This window comes from Leptinotarsa decemlineata, unplaced genomic scaffold (assembly GCF_025532065.1).
Source record: "Leptinotarsa decemlineata unplaced genomic scaffold, Ldec_3_MD MMD2_P_RNA_scaffold_2, whole genome shotgun sequence".
Taxonomy (NCBI): domain Eukaryota; kingdom Metazoa; phylum Arthropoda; class Insecta; order Coleoptera; family Chrysomelidae; genus Leptinotarsa; species Leptinotarsa decemlineata.
This window is the reverse complement of record NW_027412529.1, coordinates 8,836,896-8,858,577: the sequence shown is the minus strand read 5'-3', so window position 1 is coordinate 8,858,577 and position 21,682 is coordinate 8,836,896. Positions and strand designations below refer to the sequence as shown.

The 21,682-nt window shown below is 34.6% G+C and overlaps 1 protein-coding gene across 4 annotated transcripts in view; it reads right to left on the bottom strand.

Annotated features, from left to right (window-relative positions):
• Nucleotides 1–21,682, bottom strand: part of Evi5 (Ecotropic viral integration site 5) — a 118,156-nt gene that overhangs the window by 32,209 nt on the left and 64,265 nt on the right. For all 4 annotated transcript variants that reach the window (XM_074183010.1, XM_074183011.1, XM_074183003.1 and 1 more), the window contains exons 2-4: nucleotides 17,627–17,928; nucleotides 5,983–6,209; nucleotides 5,616–5,807 (exon numbers count right to left, since the gene is read on the bottom strand). In XM_074183010.1, coding sequence (XP_074039111.1) covers nucleotides 5,616–5,807; nucleotides 5,983–6,209; nucleotides 17,627–17,873 — 666 coding nt within the window. In that variant the 5' untranslated portion in view covers nucleotides 17,874–17,928. The remainder of the gene's footprint in view (nucleotides 1–5,615; nucleotides 5,808–5,982; nucleotides 6,210–17,626; nucleotides 17,929–21,682) is intronic.

The window sequence follows — 21,682 nt, the reverse complement described above, 5'->3', positions numbered from 1 at the left end:
AGATCCATCAACGTGTGCTTCTGAAGTCACGGAAGTTATTCTATCATCCATGAATGCATATATTCATTTTTCAATGAAACGACCTTCTAACGGCAAACTTTGGTTCAACACACATTGCGAGCAAGCTGTCGCCTCCAAAAATCTCGCCTACCGGCAGTGGCGCAAAAATCCCAGTATAGAAAATCGAACTGGGTTTGTTAATGCTCGCAACAGCTGCAAACTTAGGATAAATGAGAGCAAAGAACTTCACAGTCAGATAATTAGGGATACACTGCTTGACAATCCCAAAAGGTTCAGATCCTTCTGGTCGGTAGCTAAAGCTGTCAATCAGAATTTTACAAAATCTACAATTCCACCAAAAACACAAGCGGATGGTTCAATTGCAACAACAGCCATAGAAAAAGCAAATCTACTAGCTGAACAATTTGCGTCCCACTCCACAGATGATTTTCTGGGAAAGGCACCACCCACTATTCTCAAACTAGAATCCACAATGCCGGAAATTATAGTATTTCCAATACCAATTAGAACAGCAAAAAATAATATGCCGACATAGGCGTCGGCATATTATTTTTCAGTGGTAGTTTTTCAGTTACTTATTCTCATAATCATAGCAATTGATCACACCATGAAAACGTTATCTCAACTGAATTTTTCCATCATGGGTGATTATGAAAAACTTCGAAATTTAAGGTAGTTGATTTCCGAGTCGAAAACTCTAAAATACAATGAAAACACAAATAATCACACAGATAGTTTAGATATAATGCAAGGTTCTTCAACATCGCAAGGTATTAATATTAGCAGTTATTCTAATTGTACATTTCATATTAATGTTCATAAATAATAGTAGTTTGAATTGAAGGGGTTATATTATTTCCCAAATAATAGTAGTTGTTTTAGGCGTCAGTCCATTCAACCTACTGTGTAGGTATATTCGAGACTGGCTTGAACGTTTAAAGTTCATGTTCCGGCTACGGAGGCAGATCTTCACAGACAACAGGAGGTTGCATACCTCAATGAGGTTCTAGAAGTGACTTCGAATGGGGGTGAATTCAATGCCATAAAAACCCAGGCATCGGTTTTTTTCGAAAAGATGAATGTGTCCGAACCGGATATAATAATATTAGGACAGACAATTCCGCTTTCTGCTTCGATAACGGGGTTAAAATGGACACCAATATGTCTTGGCACAATCATGTTGCTGGAATTGCAAAGGCTGGAACACTTGGAACACTGTTCCGAATCAGAAAATTCTACACACCTCAGCAACTTTTGATGCTTTATAAAGCTCAGATAAGAACCTTTTTTGAAGTATTGTTCTCATGTATGAATCAACCACCTGCAAGATATTATTCTTAGGTGAAAATCCCGAGGCAGTAGTGTGGTTTTTGGGCTGACTTCCAGCTACAGTGGTACTATTGAAGGATCTTCTTCTATCGCATCAAATATAGCTTCTTCTAGTTCCGGCGTTGTTACAGTTTCTGGTCTTAAACCACCTGCATTTTTATTAATTCCTAGTTTCACATAATCTTGTATGTAGCGTTCTTAATGTTTCAGTACATGTTATAACTCTGTTGAGATATCTGTTCTGGTAAATTCTTTATGCTCCTTCCGCATTTCCATTCACTAATCCATAAATAAAATGCATGTTAGCCATTTCAGCTTTAATAAAATTATTCGTGATGGAGTCACTGCCAATTGACAACTCTTGACTTTCACTTATATGACTACACTGTCAGCTGGTCTCCATAACAGGTGTTCATGATATGCAAAGTAGCTTCAATTTTTGTTTCTCGGAAAGGAAGCTAGAAATACAACAAGTCAGTGGTGTACTTTTTTTCCCCAATCTTGTTGGTTGTGGCGCCCACCAAGACTCCACTGGACCTAATAATTTCAATCTAGTAAGGGGTAAATAAGCGCCTCATTACTTCAAATAACTGTAGCAAATTTCAACCAAATCGCGATAAGGAGATTTATGATATTTTGTAAATATCGTTTTTACAATTTCAACGCCCTGTACCTCAGAAACAAAACAATTTCGGAAATATATTCATGAGAACTTTTTTTCTTGAAAGTAAAAATGTCATATAAAAATGACTAAGGTATAAGGTATGATCACAAAAAGGGCTTTAATTCAAAAGTTGCTGGTAATCATGAATTTTTTAAAGATATTTTTCAAGAGTGATTTGGGTTATTTTTCTATTCAAATAATTGGTAACAATGGAAGTTCAAAAAAAAAATGATATATACAATTGAAACCACTACTTTTCTGTTCACGTTTGCTCTATTGTTGTATTATTTACAAGCTCTTCAACTTCTACTTAACGGCATGTTAATACTTCAATACAGGGTGTAACTGAATAAGTGTAAAACATTTAAGGAGGTGATTCCTCACCGAAAAAGAGATGGGATCTTTCATATAAAGAAATTTCATTGGAGCATCCTTTGTTAAGATACAGCCCCTTAAAGGGGGTACATAAATTTTGTATAACAATTTTTTTCACAAGCACTAAAAAAATTACAATACTGAAATTGATCTGACGTTTTGTACTATCAAAAAGAAACTTAGCCAGAAATTTATTTGGTTTACCCCATGATTCTAAGGGGTGGAAAACGCAACCCCTAAAATTCATTTCCAATGTAACTTTTTGTCTTATTATTTGTTTACCATTTGAAAATTCATTTCCGATATCCTGTTTCATTCTAAACAAAAAACGTCTCTTGTCTTTTTTGCCCAAAATAAACCAGTTCGTTGCAAAAAATTATTTTACGAACAACTACATAGATACATCGTCATTAATGCGACAATTCGAAATTAAACTATCTAGTAGGTCACTATTAGCGATAGTGACAATTAAATTGGTATGACGCTGTCAGTTTCTGAATTTTCGAAATTGAATTAATACTAATTGTGTGTTGATGTTCTGTTCTTAATTTGTTACTTTAATAATTCACTTGTTATTAAAATGGCATAGACAAATGAGGAAATGGCTGATATGCATTACGTTTAAGATCTGTCGCAGGGGAATGGGTTAGAAGCTTTTAGAAGATATGCTGAAATGTATCCTCAATGGCAGCATCCGTCACATAGAATATTTGCTCGACTTCATCAACGATTACGAAAATATAGTTCATTCGATAAAAGAACGCAGGATTGTGGTCGCTATCGAGAAGTACGAAGACCACAGCTTGAGGAAGCAGAACTTAATTTGATGGAAGAACAACCTACTACCAGTACTAGAAAAATTGCTTTCCAGCTAAATGTTGATCATATGACGGTATTTCGAATTTTAAAGGAACAACTCTTATATCCTTACCATCTGCAACGAGTACAGGCACTGTTACCGCGAGACTTTCCGAACCGTCTTGAATTTTGCAATTGAATGCTAGAAATGATTAGAAGAAATTGTGACTTTCTGAAGACGATAGAATTCACAGACGAATGTAGTTTTTCTCGGGACAAGATTATTAATTTTCATAATTACCACATATGGGCTGATGAAAACCCTCACGCTATTGTCGAAACTAACCATCAAGAACAGTTTTCTCTTAAAGTGTGGCACGGAGTTATTGGGGATGGTTTGATTGGACCTCATTTTCTACTTCCTCGATTAAATGGTGAGGCATACGTTCAATTTTCAAGAGAAGTGCATCCAGTACTGCTGGAGGAAGTTCCTTTGAGTTTCAGAAGAGATATGTTTTTTATGCATGATGGGGCTCCCGCCCATTTTAGAACGTCAGCATTTAACTGAAACATATGCAAATCAATGAATAGGTCAAGGAGGACCACAGAACTGGCCCGCTCGATCCCCGGATCTCAATCCTCTAGATTTCTCTATTTGGGGTCATTTACAGCATTTGATTTATTGTACTCCTGTTCGCAATATGGAGGACTTGAGAAACTGCATCATCGATGCGTGCAGGGTGATCAAAGAGACTCCAGGAATATTTGAGCGAATACGTGGCTCAATGCGCCGACGTCTAGACGCATGCGTGATGTCTGAAGGTAGACATATTGAACATTTACTATGATTTCTACATGTTGTGTGTTTTGTTATTAATAAATTAGTTTTGTTCATTACCCTTCAATCGTTTAATGCAGGTACTAACTACAAAATAACAATAAATCCAGTTCGCATTTATGACGATGTATCTCTGTAGTTGTTCATAAAATAATTTTTTGCTGCGAACTGGTTTATTTTGGGCAAAAATCCCAAAAGATATTTTTTGTTTAGAATGAAACAGGCTATCGCAAATAAATTTTTAAATGGTAAACAAATAATAAGACAATGAGGAATCACCTCTTTAAATGTTTTACACTTATTCAGTTACACCCTGTATAATTTGAATCGAATATATGATGGAATCGGCCGATACTTGATGAAAATCCATAACTAACGTATTCCAAAAACACTTTATTGTGAGATTTTCACTAAATTGTTTTACAAAAACGCAACACGTGTTTCGCCATACAATGGCTTCATCTGGCGTTGCTGCATTCAATAGTATGCTTCACAGATTATTGAATATTCCACTGTCTGATAGGGATTTCCAGAAAAAGCTGAATTTGATCAAACAAATCGCAATTAATAACGGTTATAAGGTAGATATTGTAAGCTCCATTCTTTCCAAAAAACGACAAAAGCAAGCCATGGATCTGGTCTACCCATATTCAAGATGCGATAACGTTAGTTATAAGACATTGACATATGTGAGGGAACCAAACAGGAATATTCCCGTTTTTTTAAGAAAGAAGGCGTAAACGTAGCTTATAGAACGAATAATAACCTAAGTAAATTTATTAAAAACAATAACGACAAAACTTTGGTGTCGGATAGATCAGGAGTATATAAGCTGACTTGTGGCTCTTGTCCAAAACTGTATATTGGCCAAACAGGAAGAACATTTTTCCAACGAATTAAAGAACATAGGAGTAGTTTTGTAAATACAAAGACCAATTCCACATTTGCAAACCATCTTTTACCAGAAGGACATGAGTTCAATCATGAGTACGAGATGTTACATTTAGAAGAGAAGAGTTTGAAACTTAATCATCTAGAATGTTTAGAAATCAATAGATTCAGGAATTCGGGTAATTTACTGAATGATCAATTAGAACTCAATAACTCTCCGTTACTGAATATATTTTTTCAAATGTGAAAATGGAACATAAGTGCAGGTAATTTAATTCGTTAGAAACTCAGATAAAATATCAGCTACTTAAAATTCAGGTACTTCGTTTACAGGTACTTTGATTTCAGGTACTCCATAAACTATATATATATTTAGTATTGAATGTGTAGAATTAGTTGAAAGACACGCCAGATGAAGCCATTGTATGGCGAAACACGTGTTGCGTTTTTGTAAAACAATTTAGTGAAAATCTCACAATAAAGTGTTTTTGGAATACGTTGAATCGAATAGTTTACAATCTGATTGGATAACAATCATCACTGCAACTTACGTTAGACGAAGACTTTAAAATTATTTTAAAGTGGTCATCTAACTCTCTAAAGCTCAAGGAATACATAAGAAATTTCCCAGTTTTGAATTCGTTCGAAATAATTATTCCCTTTTATGCAAAAACAAAATGAAAAAGTAACATTTCCTACCTGCATCAGAAGCAGTCCGACGATGAAACCGGTACCCTGGCAATATCCAACTTCTCTGTCGTGCAAAGAATACGCTTTGATCACATTAAACAGGGATTCTTGCCCGAGGCCATCTTTCTCTTTGAAGAATTCGTGTTCTGGATACGTCCTGGCGATATCCCTCCTGATTACTTTCTCACACGGGGACTTTGTCTGCAATGCACCAAAAAAAATTTCGATCAGTGCTGACACTGGAGGAAAACGGTTTTGGGGACAGTATTCCTCTAGATACGATAGAAATTGATCAGGTGCCATTATTTTCAGAACCAAAATCCATTTACTTTCAAAGGCGTCAAAAAACTTGTAGTCATATACCGGTGACACTTACTTTAATATATTCCGCATATAATTTCTTCTCCGGCGCCTCGTTTGCTCCGCACAGTAGCTGCCAAACTATAGCTCTAAAATGAAGGGGAATACCCCTTCGGACTAGTTCTTTTATTTGAGGGTTTTGTTTCTTCCAGTTATTTTCCCAGTCGTTGACGATGTGGCCCCAGGTAACCCATAAATCCTCTTCACCTCCATCTTCGGTACGTTCCTGGTTCGAACTCGTACCTGTAACAAGAAAAAACTTTGATTTAAAAAATGTTAATGTCCCTCTTTTTGAAATTCATTAGTTCGGACTTCCGTTGTCTAATATTATAAAAAATGATTTGAAATCCCTGGAAGAACCAATAAAAAAGAAAAATTAAAAAGGAATAGCTGAAAATAACAATTATATTAAGCAAAAAAATACCTGAAATGGAATTACAGTAAAATAAAATACAAGTAAAAATAAAACAATTAAACAAAAATAAAAAAATAAATAAAAAAAATAAATAAAAAATTAAGATATTCCAAGCCAAGTTACTTCACAACGTTTTGTTGGGTATCTACAGTATTTTATTTTTTATTTTTGTTTAATTTTTCTATTTTTACTTGTATTTTATTTAACTGTAATTTCATTTCCGTTTTTTTTGACTTGATATAATTGTTATTTTCAGCTAGTCTTTTTTATTTTTTCTTTTTTATTAGTTCTTTCAGGGATTTCAAACCATTTTATATAATATTAGACAATGCAAGTCCGAACTGATAAAATTCATCATGAAACATTGGCAATCACCTTCAAACAAATCCCAGTTTACGGTCGTCATAATCGTCCTACTTTTCGCAATGTGGTGGATGAATATGAGTCCACTGGTTCAGTAAACGATCTGTGAGAGTGTGCAGGCCTTTCACAGACCACAACTTGGCGAATTTTGCGTCATGACTTGGGCCTGCAACCGTACAAAATTCCACTGACCCAGGAAATGAAGGTAAACGACCATAGACAACGACATGTGTTCGCTGAATGGGCTCTGAGCAGTTGGCATCTACATAAAATTACAGACATACCCACAAAGAAATGTAAACCAAAGACTAGGATTTTTATATGGATTTCGGAAATACTGATATACTCATTGAAAAACGGATAGGCATTGTGGAAGTAACCTGTATTGTGAATAGTTGAAGCTGTCGGCGAGCTCAAAAGCCATAAAAACCAATACGAGGAAATAAAGCCGCTGCCAAGAGTCATAAAATTAAATTTGAGATCATGTTACGGTGACGAATAGAACGCGAGGATGGTTATACCCGGCGTGTTGTCAATGTTCAGTTCAGGAACTGATCGCGATTTGAGTGTTGAAATTCGATAATGGTGCAGTTATGATTACTTAAAATTTTTGTTATCTGTTTAAAATGTGACGTCGTTGGACAAGTATTAATAGTAATAATTAGTGTGATAACAACGCAGACTTTTTCCAGTGTAGTGATTCCAATAGTAGTGAACAATAGAAATTTCCTAAAAAATATTTTATATACCGACGAAGCCACTTTCACTACAAATGGAGTAGTGTCATCAAAGAATTGTCGCTATTGGGCAGCGGATAATCCTAACTGGGTAATAAACTGTAAAAGCCAGTATTCCCAACAAATTAACGTCTGGTGTGGGATATTGAACGACAAATTATTGGTCCTTTCTTTTTTGAGGAAAACATTAATGCGCAGAGGTTTCTAGAATTTTTAAACACAGAGTTTTGGGATGGTATTCACGAGCTGCCAATCAATGAACGATCAAATTTAATTGTCCAGTTAGATGGGTGTTCAGTTCATTATGCCAGAGCAATGGCTTAACGAACATTTTCCAAACCGATAGATAGGCCGTGGTAGTCCGTTTATAGAGTGGCCACCCAGATCTCCAGACCTCACAGTTTTGGACTTTTTTCTCTGGGGACTTCTCACAGAAAAGGTTTACAAAAACCGCTCAAGAGATAGAAATGGACTTTGTGCAAGAATTCGACAGGTATGTGCAGCCCTCAAGAACTAAGGAACGTAATCAGAAACATTCGTAAGCGCTACGACACATGTATCGAAATACGTGGTGGATTAGTAGAGGCTACTAGAATATGAGTTAGAATTAATTGTTGCACTGAATCGAAATATTTCAATAATTAGTTATTAGTTACTTACGTTTATTAAAATTTTTTGCTTCATTGTTAGTTGAATTGTGTGAATGTAATTCCGTTATTTTCATTAAAAATATTTACGCTATTTGTTTTTTTTTTATCTGGCGGCAATTTATTGTTCAAATCATAAAAAAATTATATATTGTGACTGTTAGCTGTGTGAGTTTTCGAATTTTTGAGTTGTCATAACTTTGTTAATAATGAATATTTTTTCATGAATATTTGGTCACGCCTATTTAGAGGCACTCTGAATCCAGTGGCGTAGTGATTTTTTCAATAAAAAAATCGCTAATAAAAAATCCCGATTTTCGACAAAGAAAAAATATCGTAGTATGCCCTGAAACTTTAATAAACATTTCAAATTTTGTCCCAAGGTAGACCTTTCAGTACTTGACATTGAAAAAAATTATTAAAAATATATATATATATATATATATATATATATATATATATATATATATATATATATATATATATATATATATAGTTATTGTGATTCTTATATAATCAGAAATTATTATTGAATGACAAAATTAGTTAGCTCCCTAACTATATTATTGAAGGGGAGCTGTTGAAAGGTAGGTTGCTTACCTTTGCATAAAATGGTAACCAAAAATGTAACTCGTTTCACAATGAGCGAAAAACGAAAAACCAGATTCATTATCTAGAGTTTATAAAACACAATTTCTCGCACAATTCTTTAAAACGTAACACTCAACTTATAAAGGTCACAATCCAAAACAAAAACAACGTTTATTCCCACTACACATCGATACAAAATATAATACACATCTGCATAGAAATAGCTATATTCGTATCTATTGAAAGCCGAACAACAAAAAAATTAACGATACGTTCAATTACATACTTCAAATAGAAGCGTTTATAATAATAATGGTTTTAACTTCAAAAAGAAGTTGATCCTCAGCGAAGGAAAAGCTTTAAACATATCGACGTAAAAATGGTCAAAGGAAAATTATCATCTAGATTTTCTAGAATTTCAGTTCCTGCAGAGCACAGGAATTGAATAAAATTGCCAGTTCTTGGAATGAAGTTTTTACAGAACAGGCAGATATGAACTTTCTGAAAGTGAAAATGAAATGTATTACAAATCTCTACACTTACAAGTTATTTCTTAGTTTAACCTTTCCGAAAACTTTCCACAGATGGAAAGATGAAAAATGAAATTTCACGACGCTTCGTATACCACGAAATGGAGTTTAGGTAACAATATAATGAAATTAACAAGTATATGATAAATAACAAATTTCATGTCACATGGTATGTGATAGAATATTCATCAACGTAAATACGAGGTGAATTTTAATTTTTTTTCAAAATACAGAACTCGATAAAACAGATGAAATGTTCAAAGTACGCCCCCTAATGAATAAAATTAATGAAAACTTTTTTTCAGTGGGGTTTATTTCATGACAAGCTCTCGATAGAGGAGGCTATGGTGGAGTATTTTAGACACCATTCGTCAAAGCAATTCATCAGTGGGAAACCAGTCCGCTTTGGTTTCAAAGATTGGAATATATGTTCATCTACAGGATACTGTTAATAAATTTGACACTTACTGTGGTGCAAAATCAACTTCTCCAAATGTGGTTGGTGTAAATTTGCCTCTGGGATCCAAAATTGTTTTAGAACTTGTTGAAGTCATTGAACAACCTGGAGACCATGTTATTTTTTTCGACAACTATTTCTCGAGTCATGGTTTGCTAACAACTCTGAGACAATTGGGATATAGGGCTACCGGAACTGTAAGAAGTAATCGAACAAAAAACTGCCCCTTACCTTGTGAAAAAACAATGAAGAAACAAAAGCGTGGTTACTATGATTATTGTTATGATAGCAGCAATTCGATATTATTCGTCAGATGGAAAGATAATAATATAGTAACGATGGGAACTACTTATGACAGCACTGAGCCTCTAGCTAAAGTAAAACGATGGTCTAAAGAAGAACAAGCAAAAATTGATGTGCCCCAACCAAGATTGTTTGCTAATTATAGTATATCCATTCCTAATTGGAACGGTAATAAAAATAAGAGCACTACGAGGGGTGTCCATAATCACTGCCCGGCAAATGGGAAATGTATCTAGTACCAGTGCTTTTATGTCCAAAGTGTCCCTGGTACAGTCATAAACATTTCTTGCCTGTGGCCCCTAGTCGCCCAGATAGTTAGTAAACGTGCTATCAAATGTAGTTGAGGAATAAAGGCTCGGCTAGCTGGACTGGCTGAATACTAATTTTTTGTCCGTTTCACAATATTTCTTTATCAGTGCCGTGTGTGCGTGGGGTTAGGTGAGGTAGTGAGTGTTTTGCAAACCAATTTTTGAAAACTTTTCTAGAGATCAATTACCCTAACACCAAACTGATATTTTTGCACTCGACGCGCGTTTCGCTAACAAGGTTAGCATCTTCAGGAGAAGCAAATTGATACTGAATCTAAAGACAAGGGTCAGCTGTTTATATACCTAAAGTTTTTTGGTCCGATATGGACTTTTTGTTAAATGATGATTATCCTAATTTATTTTTCGGTAATTAACTAGTGGAACCACTACTTACCTGCAAATAATTTGTCAACAATAGATTAAAAAGTACCAACTTTGGAAATTATTTGGTATAAATTACTCTACTATCCCGATTACAATTACAAATCTTTAGAAAGTCTACGAGGTGTCTTATTGTCTTGTGATTTCAAATATAAAAAATTGAACAATCGGATGGTCATAATGGAATCGACACGCATTGTTCAACTCCGACAAGAATATTTGAGGCGAATGAAAAGTGTTAGGAGATCGACTCCGTGTTTCTACCCTCTAGGAGAGTTGCCTGTTACGCTAATGGATATCAAAGGATAAAAAGTAGCTGAGCCACAGTATTTCTGTATACAGTAGTTTCACTCAGCGTCGGTCCCTTTGATGTCGGTGTTCAGGAGTTTCATTTTTTATAATGATGACGTATTTGACACTAATGACATTTCTCCCTACTACAATCTCAACCAAAGCGTGTATACACTGCTCAACATAACAACTATTCATATAAACTGCTCAAAAAAAAAACAGTCTATGAAAACCATGTTGGGCACCTGAGAAAATTGTACAAATGATAATTTTGCATTTGTGTAATATTGAAGTAACCCAGATCATTTGGGCAATGATGAACTAAGTTTCAAGTAGATTTTGAAAATTCATGGAATCGGCAGATGTTCATATTCGAATGTGACAAAATATATTTTCATTTCAACAAGAAAAAAGACAAGATAAAGAACGTGTTTTGTTATTCATGAACCATGGTACGAATCCATGCGAAATTTCTTTGTAGTGATTTTTGGGGCCAAATATAGCATATTCCTTTATTGATTGGAGAATTCAAGATGGCGGACGAGTTTGCCGATTCGATTATATTAAGGACCAATTATTAAAAATATTCCTAATCGAATTCATCACTCAAGATTAAGGAATCTGTAGAGCCTATTCTTTCTGAATTATGTAGTTACTATTCAGGACTTGAAGAAGTAAAAAAGTAATTAAGTATGTAGTGTTCAATCATACAAAAATAATTTTTTTGTATGTATGTACTAACTATAAATGTGTGTGAGAGTTTTCGGAGTCGGAAGTTATGAATTATTTACACTGTAAGATAATAGGTTGTTTTGCTGCTTCCAGCTTTTATCCAAGTAAAAATTGATAATAAAATCACTGACAAGTCCAAATGCATTTTGACTATACCATTATATATGTTTTCCGACAGAAAACAACTACTTCTTTAGCTAATAACTCGACATATATTGACAAATGTTGATATTTGAATCTATACAAGTCTAGATGTCTAATCAACCCCGAAAAGTTGCTGCGTAGATTAAAAACAGTTATTCTAAATGAAACATGTCCTATTAGTCAGCAACTTCTTATATAATGTAAATTTGACTATCAAAAATACCTTACGACTGTTAACCTTTCGGAATCCAAGTCGCCTCAGACATAATTGCAAAGATTCTCACTTTGAAGAAACAACTTTGCAAGAGCTCTCTAGGACAAATAGTGGGATTTCGCCTGATTCGAACAAGGAACCAACTGCGAACCGTTTTGAAGTGTTCCTCATCAGTGCAGACCATGCTATCACGGTTGTATACACACAGGGACTCGTTATTCCTCCTAGAGAGCTCTTGCACAGTACCATGGTTCATGAATAACAAAACTCGTTCTTCATCTTGTCTTTTTTCTTGTTGAAATTAAAGTATATTTTGTCACATCCGATCCCATGAATTTTTAAAATCTACTTGAAACATAGTTCATCATTGTCGAAATGATCTGGGTTACTTGAATATTACACAAATGCAAAATTATCATTTGTACAATTTTCTTAGGTGCCCAACATGGTTTTCATCGACTGTATTTTTTTGAGCAGTTTATATGAATATTTGTTATGTTGAGCAGTGTTTAAACGCTTTGATTGCGTGCCTGTCTTGAACTCGTCGTTTGCGCAGACCTGAGACTGCAACTCCTGGGTCTGCGTGTAGAAAATTCAAACAAAAAATCACCCGAAGTGGGATTACTGTATATAGTATACTGTGGCTGAGCGCGAGTACGAACTGATAACGGAAAAAAAAAGGCTAGCAGACGACGAGTGGAATGGGACAGTGTGTTGTATGGTCGATCGCAGAGAATAAGTTTAATATATTGGTTGTGGTTGCGGAATATTTCAAATAAAACATTATATTAATCAGTTTACTGTTGATTCTTATTAATCGACTACAAAAGCTACCGAGAATCCAGCAGACATATAATCTACCTCGACGAAACTTGGTTTGACACCCATGATGTTGTCAAATATGGCTGGGTAGAGGAAACCAAGTATTGGGCTTTGAACACACCTTCTTCAAGGTGAAAACGTGTTGTAATTTTGCATGTCGGGAATGAAAGTGGTTTCGTACCTAACGCTTTGCTTCTGTCGGCCAAAAATATAAAAGATTCGTCTGCTGATTACCACGAAGATATGACCGCGGCTTTATTCGAAACCTGGTTCAGTGAGCAGCTTCTCTCAAATATTCCCCCAAACTCGGTTATTGTTATGGATAACGTTTCGTATCATTCTCGGTTATGGACTACAATACCAAACAGTAACACAAAAAAAGCAGATATTTTTGACTTCATGCGAAATCATGACATGGAAATACCCAAAAAGATTCCAACGAAAAAGGTATTACTGGCGACCATAAAACAACGTAATTTAAAAAAAGAGTATATTATTGATTCGATGTGTGAAACACGTGGTCATATTCTCTCACGTTCGCCTCCATACTATTGTGTGTTCAATCCAATTGAAATGGTTTGGGCCCCAATGTAATGTAATCAGTCACCGACTTTGAATGCTGTGGTGCTTGACAATATAAGGCGAGTGGTGAATGAAGTAGGTAATAGTGATGTGTGGAAGAAATGTGTGGCCCACGTTATGAAAGGAAGAGAACAAATATTATGTGCAAAGTTCCATAAATCCGATCGTTATTCAACCCGATGATGATTCCACCTCATCCGAATATAGCGAAGAAGAATTTTGATTTTTCTAGCAATTTTGTTGGCCTCTATTATTTTGTAAATATATGTTTGACGAGAATTTGGTGTGATTATTTGTGTTTTCATTGTATTTTTGAGTTTTCGACTCGGAAATCAACTACCTTAAATTTCGAAGTTTTTCATAATTACCCATGGTGGAAAAATTTAGTTGAGATAACTTTTTCAAGGGGTGATCAATTGCTATGATTGTAAGAATAAGTAACTGAAAAACTACCACTGAAAAATAATATGCCGATGCCTACGTCGAGGCGGGAATTCCTTCTCTGTGCTGTTCCAATTGGTATTGGAAATACTATACAATTCTGGGATAGCAGGTGTTGACCTTTCAGTTAGCAATTATAGAGTCTAGGTACAAAAAAACTTGATCTGTAAGATTTCACACAGTCCATCACAATGGTGAATGATGGGACAGGACACTACCCAGGAAAATTAGAAAAACAATTGAGATGCAACCATTGCCACTTACGTGCAAGATGGAGCTGCCAAAAATGTAACATAACATTATGTTTAGAAAGAAACTGTTTTATACAATTTCACACTGGTAATGTTAGTAGCGAATAAAAATATTTCACAGAAAACATTTTACCACTTTTGTTCCCATTGTACTCGTTTGAGTACACGTATTTTTCTCTTGGATTTGTCAAAAAAAAATTGTTTTCTCCAGAATATTTTTTAACTTACATAAATCTAACAATAAAACTAGAAAAAATTGGTGTTTTGAAGAAAAAGATCAGTTGAGCACAAATGGGTTAATCAATTTCTATTTTGTCCCCTTCAAAGTAGTCCCCCTTATATATAATACACTCGTGCTGGCTTTTTTTCAATCCTCGAAACAGTTTTCATATGCACTTTTGGGTATGTCCTCTCTCAGCGATTCGGTTGTCATGTCCTCGATCGTCGCAAAACGCCGTCCTTTCATGAGTATCTTCAATTTTGGGAACAAGATAATGTCGCAGGGGGCTAAATCATGTGAATACGGTGGCTGAGGCATGATTATGGTGTTGTTTTTGGCCAAATGCTGGCGTATTTTTTTGTCTTGGCTCTCCTGGGCTCTTCCATTGGGACGATTGGACTTTGGTTTTCGATTTCATGACCATATATCCATGATTCACCATAGGTGACCTCCGTTGACGTCATTCAACAATTTCTGGGCGAAGCTCATGCGACGGTTTTTTTGTTCGAAATTCGGCAATTTTGGAGCGATCTTCGCTGCCACACGCTTCATGACTAAAATTTACGAAAAAATTGCATGGCATTAGCCAACTGATATGCCGACATCCTTAGCAACTTCTCTTCATAACAATCTTCATAACAATTTTCCTCATTTTCCCAACATTTTCATCGATTGCTGATGTAATGCGGCGAGCGTTGTCATTCATATCCCGTCGACCTCTTGTGAAAAGCTGGTACCAATTGTTAACATTTTTTTGACTCGGAGTACAATCACCGTATGCCACTGTCAAAAATTTGATGCAAATTCTTCGAATAATTTTTTTCGATAGCAGAAAATCGCTGAATATGCAAAACAGTTCTAACTTTTATGCCTCTCACTAATAAACTAAACAGCCAAAACTTAGAACACTCGAGACGAGTGTACCAACAGAAAGAAATAAAAAAACGCTAATCGAAAGCGTAACCCGCGAAATTTGAACAGTTTCATAGGTACATACATACTAACCATTTGATCTTGAGTAACATTCAATGCTATTTTTTTGAGAATGGGTTAAATTCTTTCCCTCATATCAGAATCATACAGTTTTGAAATCCTTGGTATAATGTGTGAAAAATTCATTTGATATCACTAGACACTTCCAATTAGTTAACGAAAGTGCGCTAAAAATAATAATATTTACAATAAACGTATTTGTAAATATAAACAATTTTCAGTTGTTATGCTAATTTCAATAACTTATCGCCAATTGGTGATAATGTATGCCACCTTGATAAAAAGCATATTCTTGGCCGAGACATGGCGAATGAAACAATATTTTATAAAGTTAGACGTAATATAAATGAAGGATTTAAAGAGGGCAGTCGAATAAAAAAGTGTTAAAAAATAATATAGGACGAAATTCTTGATATATACTTCTGTAACCAATAATACCTACACTTCACACTCGCTGACATATTTACAAATATAATGAACTAATAGATTGATTTGATAATTTGCCATTCAGAATGGAGATTGCTAGGCTAGAAAGCCCTGGAATATCAACCACGGGAAACTTGAGCTAGAGTACTTTTTCTCACGGTCGTTTTGCTAGCCAAGCTAGTATCATCAGTTTGATCTTCCTCTTGAAGATGCTCACTTGGTGGTCGAAACACGTGTCGGGTGTTAAAATAACGGTTTGATTTTGCGAGAAAACTCTAGCTATAATCATCAGATGACTGTAAGAAGTTCTTCGAAACAAAATTACAGCATTAATATTCATCCGAATTAATTATTGTGTTGATTTGTTATTGTATCTAATAGTTACATTAAATACCTAATCAATATGATTCTGCAAGTCCCTCAGATTTTACTTCTCATTATTATGTAAATACGAAACTAAAAAATGAAAAATAAATTAATTGAAGGGGTTATATTTTTAGGAGTGATTAATTTTTGGGAAAGAAAGTTTTTGGCTTTCTACTACTCCATCTTGATACAAAAAAGAAGGATGAGGGAGTCTTCCAAAGAAAGGAAGGAAGTAACTCTATACAAAAATTAATCACTCCTAAAAAATATAACCCCTTCAATTCAAATAAGATTCCTCTTGGCTGGGATTAAATCAAATAGGTGAATGAATGTCATTACGATGTCATCGATGACATAAGCAGATCAAGCTTATTCCGTGACATTAAAAAATCGTAATTCATGTATGAAGTGTGTGTATTTTCTATAATGTTATCCAATTTGGTACTGAAGAGCCTTAGGGCAAGTGTCTTAAGGCGAAACATCGGTGTATACCAGTGAGGATGGCAGTGTTCTACGTAAGTGCAATTTATTACCATTCATTTAAAGTAGAACTCATGTGAATGATATCTGATTTTTATTCCACAACGAATTTTTGAAATACGAACTGAGTAGAGAAAAGTATCTTCTGTATAATTCAGTGTTCATATAGAAGTATTTGTTTCGAAAGAATTTTTTTTTTCGTATAATTCAATGTTTATATGAAATTAGCTGTTTCAGGAGGACTTTCTTTCAGTTTGTGTCTGAAAGTTACTTCTTTGCATGATCTACACATCCATGTATAGAGTTTCTTCCTTCCTTTCTTTGGAAGACTCCCTCATCCTTCTTTTTTGTATCAAGATGGAGTAGTAGAAAGCCAAAAACTTTCTTTCCCAAAAAAGAAAAATAAATATAGTTTACAAAACTAAAAAACACGCTTTTAAAGAACATCGAACTAAAAAGTTGAAAATATTTTTTTAAATAAACCTAAAACAATAACGAACGAAAAATACTAGTTTTATTGTGAAAAAAGCGGCGGGCGCTTGATATACAAAAAATATATTCAAAAAACATATTTTTAACTTTTTAGTTCGATGTTCTTTAAAAGCGTGTGTTTTATTAGTATTTTAAACTATATTTATTTTTCATTTTTTAAGTTTCGTATGTTATAAAAGCGTGTTTTTTAATTTTTTAAACTATATTTATTTTATCTAAACTTTGGAATCAATCAGCCGTATATTGTTTAGAAAAATGACCATTGATAAGTGAAGTGAGTTCGAATTATATCATGGAGACAAACAAACAAACATACATACATGTGAATCTAATAAAAGAGTGATAAATAAAGAAGACAGATTTATTACGTCCGCACTGTATTATAATAATTTGCGCATTTATTAAAAACAAATTATCATTCAACGATTCTGTAAATTACGTCATTTGCAATCACCTAACAAAATAATAACTCACCGGAAGTAAGCGATATCTGCGACGTGTCCGAGCTCTTCCGAGAGTGCCCAGAAGTGGCCGAGGCACCGCTCAACGAGTTGAGCGACTTGGCGTCCGACTCGAATAGCCGATTCGCCTCCTCCAGCTTGGCGAGTAGCTCCAGCTCGGATCCCGATGCTTTATTGTCAACGTTGTTGTTGTTGTTCTCGACGATCACGTTGGCGGCGGGCGGAGGACTGTCCTGGAGCCTCATGGCAACGGGCGACATCGCCGAGTAGAAGCCCCCATCGGACTCGACCACAAGGCAACTCAACGAGCCTCCTCTGAAAAAAATGATATAGGCATATATTTTTTGAAAGAGAAACGGATATGAATTCAATATAATATGTGTCACTACTTGCTACGCGCCTTATCCTCACACTGAATCACAGTATTGCAAAAATATTTGGATATCATATTGGTACATATTGTTTACTTATTTATCTGAACAGGTGAATTCAGCAAGCTTTTATATCATATCTGTATTTATATCTACATACTAATATAAAGTTTGTGAGGATGCATGCATGCATGTATGTATGTATTGTTGTAAATCATGCCCTAAAGAAAATAACACCGGCCGCCGCTGGTAGCCATAAACCAATTGTGACGTAGCTAAGAGCGCGCGAATGTTCGATGTTCGCTGCATTTCTAGATGTAACGAGAATAATGCTACCGTCTTCGATGGAATTCCGAGGAATGTTCCAGGGCCTTCGATTGCCAAATATAAGCGCCATCCACTCGCCCATCGGGACAGTCAAGTGGAAGTTACAGTTCGGTACGCGAAGATATCTCATAAAGCGATAGACATTCGAATAATAGTTGAAGTTTCAGTTGAAGTGTTTGTTGTATTCCCCCACGGGAAAAACAACAGTATATTTGTGCCTCTTTCACGTCTAAACTTTACATCAGAATAACATATAGGCTACAATTTACAAAGAGTTTGTGTAATTTGGGTCATAATTGAGGAATTCTTGCTCTCTGACAGCTATCTTGGCGTGCGCTGCATATACCGCTAGAGTTACATGCAGATGTACCGTAAGATTGTTTATCTTGAATAGCGGACAAAAGTCCGCGATAGCATATATCTACCTCTTTTGTGGTAGTAACTATATGCAAAATATTGAGGCATAAATACAATCAACTTGGGTACTTTTTTACAATGCACATTTTAGAATATCAGTCAAATTCTTATAAAAATTGATACAACTGTCGTTTTAATTATTCAATATAGATAAACCTTGTCTTCTACACTAAGTAATTTGGACGAATCGTTTAAAAGTTATCACTATAAGATTAACTTGACACAAGGCAGTAAAGACATTACACGTCGCGTCTTCTGTATAACGACGGGGGACGCATGCGCGGGGGTAGAGGGGCGGTCTAAGCAATGCAGCGCCATCGGCCAGAACGCGACCCGAACCACAGAACACCCTATAGGGTGTTCTGTGCCCGAACGCGGGCAGACGTGTGAGGGCAGACGTCGTTGACGATTGTGCTAGATTTGCGAATTTCTTTATAGGTAGGTAACATAATTCAATTCTCGAAGCTATTCATTACTGTATTTTCAAAGTAAAAATATAAATTAGTTTTGAAATTGGAAACCTGAAGTTTTGGGTTAATAAAAAATATTGTAACTATTTGTTTAAAATGGTCTGTCACGAAAATTAATGTGAAAAACGAAATTGTACGTGAGTGAAGCCGCGGGCAAGAACTAGTAAATCATATAAATTGATGTGTTTGAATTGATTAAAAACTTATTTCCTTCTTTTTGGAGCTTGTTTGTAGAAGTTTGTTTTGATAATGTTTTTACTATTATTGTATTTCCTTTTTTCAGTTACCGCTGTATTTTGATGTTAAAAAATGTAGTATTTTGTCTATTACAAGATTAAAAGAACCTGTTATGTTCGAGTACAGAATTAATGAAGAGGCCCTAAATCGGTGTTCTGAGGTAAAGGATTTGGAATTACTTATGACCATCTACTGTCCATTTCTACACATATTAAAAATATAGCTAAGTTTGCAAACCGATTGCTAGGTTATTCAATTAGACTATCATTTAATTTTAGCAATGTACAGTCCTTTTACATTTTTTATTATAGTTTAGTAAGGCCAAAACTAGAATTAGGTGCAATAATTTGGCATGGAGAATACCAGACATTATTCTTGCTAGAAAAAATTCAAAACAATTTTTTTAAGATACCTATATTATAAAAAGCATCATGTATATCCCGATTATATTGTAGTTAGAACAACCCATCTTAGACATGAATTCAAAATTCTATCTTTGGAAGATTGAAGGATGCTTAACATTTTGATGTTTTTGTTTAAAATTATTAATAATAAAACTAACTCAACCAACGTTACTTTCTTTACTGCGATTTAATGTGCCTCCAAAGAGAATGCGCTCTTCTGTAACATTCAATATCTCTGTTTTACACAGAACTACTAGAGCTCCTCTTACAACCATGTATCGACTAGCAAATGATTATAACAGACTCCTTTATCTGGATTGGTCAATAACTCTAAATATGATTAGAAACATTATAATCAAACAAATCATTGATTTATCATCATAATGCTAACTGATTATAACTACTACTAAAATAAATTTTCTTATTTGTTAAATTAAAACTAATACTGTAAAAATCACAGTGTTAAGTTCACTTTTACTTTTATTTTTACTTTTAGCTTTATTTTTTCTTTTTTATCGCTTGTAAATTACTATAAATTATTTGCAATATTATATACAGGGCTATTCAAATTCGTTTCTGTACATGCGGATCTCGTAAACGATAAGAGATATAGAGTGTCGGTTAAATCGTGGCAAAGTTGTGTATTTCAGAGACCTATTCAATCACGTTAAAAATCTAATATAGCTCTTTTGGTTCTGGAGATATACATGAAAAACAAAAAAATCCCAAATTATTTTTTTGCCCGTATCTTTTTTATTCGCTGACATATTGTAAATCTGTCCACATTTTGCTATTGGCACTTGACGTGGGCTATCAGAATGTGTCCATGAATCTTTATACAGGCTGTCATCTGACTTGGGCCACCCCCATCTTTGAATTTTTAAATACGCACCTGTATTTTTTGTTGTAATTTTTGGATCGTCGAAGTTCACTTCATATTAAGAAGTTAAATTTAAATTTATATTTCGGGATGTTTCGGAAATATTTTATTATAATTGGGTGAATTATTCCCATTTTAATTAGGGCCCTGGAAATTGGTTGAATGAGTTAAATGAAAACAAAATACCAACTTTCACGTCTCCCTATGCACCGTAGAGTTTTTTTTTAATTTTTAGGTACCTACCTATTCATATTTTTTACATTTCCATTGCTCTGAGCGTTTTCTACAATGAACTTCGAATTAGAAAACCTTTTATGATTTTCTGATTATCTAAAATAAATATATTATATGTGTTTTGATAGGCAGAAAAAAAATGATAGCAATAATAACATCCGAAACGACTATGAAAATTGAAATGAAGTAATTTATATCCACAAAAAAAATAATGCGCAATAAATGTTCGAATTGGTGTGCTTCCATTTCTAGACATTTCTGAACTTGTTTTTCATATCATTTATTACCCTTAATATACTCCTTTGCTGTATTGTTGCGGAAGCATTCAAAATTCTATTTCTCAACACATATAATATAATTATTGTAGATATGTCAATTTCCAGGGCCGTAATTTAAAAGGGAATAATTCACCCAATTATAATAAAATATTACCGAAACATCCCGAAATATAAAATTGAATTAAATTTCTTAGTATGAAGTGAACGTCGACGATCCAAAAATTACAACAAAAAATACAGGTCCGTATTTAAAAATTCATGGGATGGGATTTTTTGGTTTTCCCTGTATATCTCCAGAACCGAAAGAGCTATATTCGATGTTTTTACATCATTTAATAGGTCTCTAAAATACGTAACTTTGCCACAATTTAACCTACACTCTATCCCTCATCGTTTACGACATGTACAGTACCCCATGTACAGAAACGAATTTGAATAGCCCTGTATATAT